Genomic DNA, 1,308 nt, shown 5'->3' with positions numbered 1-1,308 from the left:
TCTCCTGACTTGTCACTCTTTTTCCTCCTTGGACAGTCCCCTCTGCCCAGAGGGAGAACATGTCCAACAGCAGCTCCATCAATGAATTCCTCCTCCTGGTGTTTGCAGACAGACAGGAGCTGCAGTTCTTGCACTTCTCACTCTTCCTGGGCATCTACCTGGCTGCCCTCCTGGGCAATGGCCTCATCATCACAGCCATAGCCTGTGACCACCACCTCCATACCCCCATGTACTACTTCCTCCTCAACCTCTCCCTCCTCAACCTTGGCTCCATCTCCACCACTGTCCCCAAATCCATGGCCAATTCCCTGCGGGACACAAGAGCCATTTCCTACTTGGGATGTGCTGCCCAGGTCTTTTTCTTTGTCTTCTTTATCACAGCAGAGTTTTATCTTCTCACTGTCATGGCATATGACCGCTATATTGCCATCTGCAAACCCCTGCACTATGAGACTCTCATGGGCCTCAGAGCTTGTGTCAAAATGGCAGCAGCTGCCTGGGCCAGTGGTTTTCTCAATGGTCTCCTGCACACTGCTAATACATTTTCAATACCCCTCTGCCAAGGCAATGTTGTGGAGCAGTTTTTCTGTGAGATTCCCCAGATCCTCAGGCTCTCCTGCGCAGACAACTACCTCAGGGAAGTTGGGGTTCTTGTGCTTAATGACTGTTTATTCTTTGGCTGCTTCATTTTCATCGTGCTGTCCTACGTGCAGATCTTCACAGTTGTGCTGAGGATCCCCTCTGAGCAGGGCCGGCACAAAGCCTTTTCCACATGCCTCCCTCACCTGACCGTTGTCTCCCTGTTTGTTATCACTGGCATGTTTGCCTACCATAAGCCCCCCTCCATCTCCTCCGCAGCTCTGGACCTGCTGGTGGCTGTTCTGTATGCTGTGGTGCCTCCAGTAGTGAACCCCCTCATCTACAGCATGCGGAACAGGGAGCTCAAGGAGGCACTGAAGAAACTGATTCAAGTGGTCCTAGTTCAGCAGCAATAAGCTGCCCATCCCTCTTCACAAGTGATTTCCAATTTATCTCAGGCAACTCTTTTGATTTGGGTGTTCTCTCTGTGATACTCATGTTGGTGCACAAATGGTTGAATTCATCCCACTTCTCCAGAGGCATGAACCCTGTCTGTCTGACGCAGAGGCCTTCTGTAAATCTGCCCCTCACTGTGTCAAAGCTCGCCTCCCAAGTAGCATTTCTGTAATAAAAGGGGATTTTCTCAGTACTGTGCCAGAAGGCTGGGCTCTTCTTCCACAGCTGGAGCCAAGAATGCACTCAGGGAATTGCACCCGAAAAGGCCCTGTT

General features: G+C 51.1%; 1 protein-coding gene across 1 annotated transcript; it reads left to right on the top strand.

Moving 5' to 3' along the window:
- The first annotated feature begins 26 nt into the window (after positions 1 to 26).
- Positions 27 to 995, top strand: LOC112969042 (olfactory receptor 14A16-like). The gene has a single exon (XM_026071893.1). It carries the CDS (start codon positions 60 to 62, stop codon positions 993 to 995), a length of 936 nt encoding a protein of 311 aa, XP_025927678.1. The 5' UTR covers positions 27 to 59.
- The last annotated feature ends 313 nt before the right edge of the window (positions 996 to 1,308 follow it).

The sequence above is a fragment of the Apteryx rowi genome, unplaced genomic scaffold (genome assembly GCF_003343035.1).
Source record: "Apteryx rowi isolate R43461 unplaced genomic scaffold, aptRow1 scaffold_3316, whole genome shotgun sequence".
NCBI lineage: Eukaryota > Metazoa > Chordata > Aves > Apterygiformes > Apterygidae > Apteryx > Apteryx rowi.
This window is presented reverse-complemented; position numbering and strand designations above follow the sequence as displayed.

Excerpts from the sequence above, each read along its gene's own strand:
- LOC112969042 (XM_026071893.1), top strand. The coding sequence starts at position 60 with ATGTCCAACAGCAGCTCCATCAATGAATTCCTCCTCCTGGTGTTTGCA.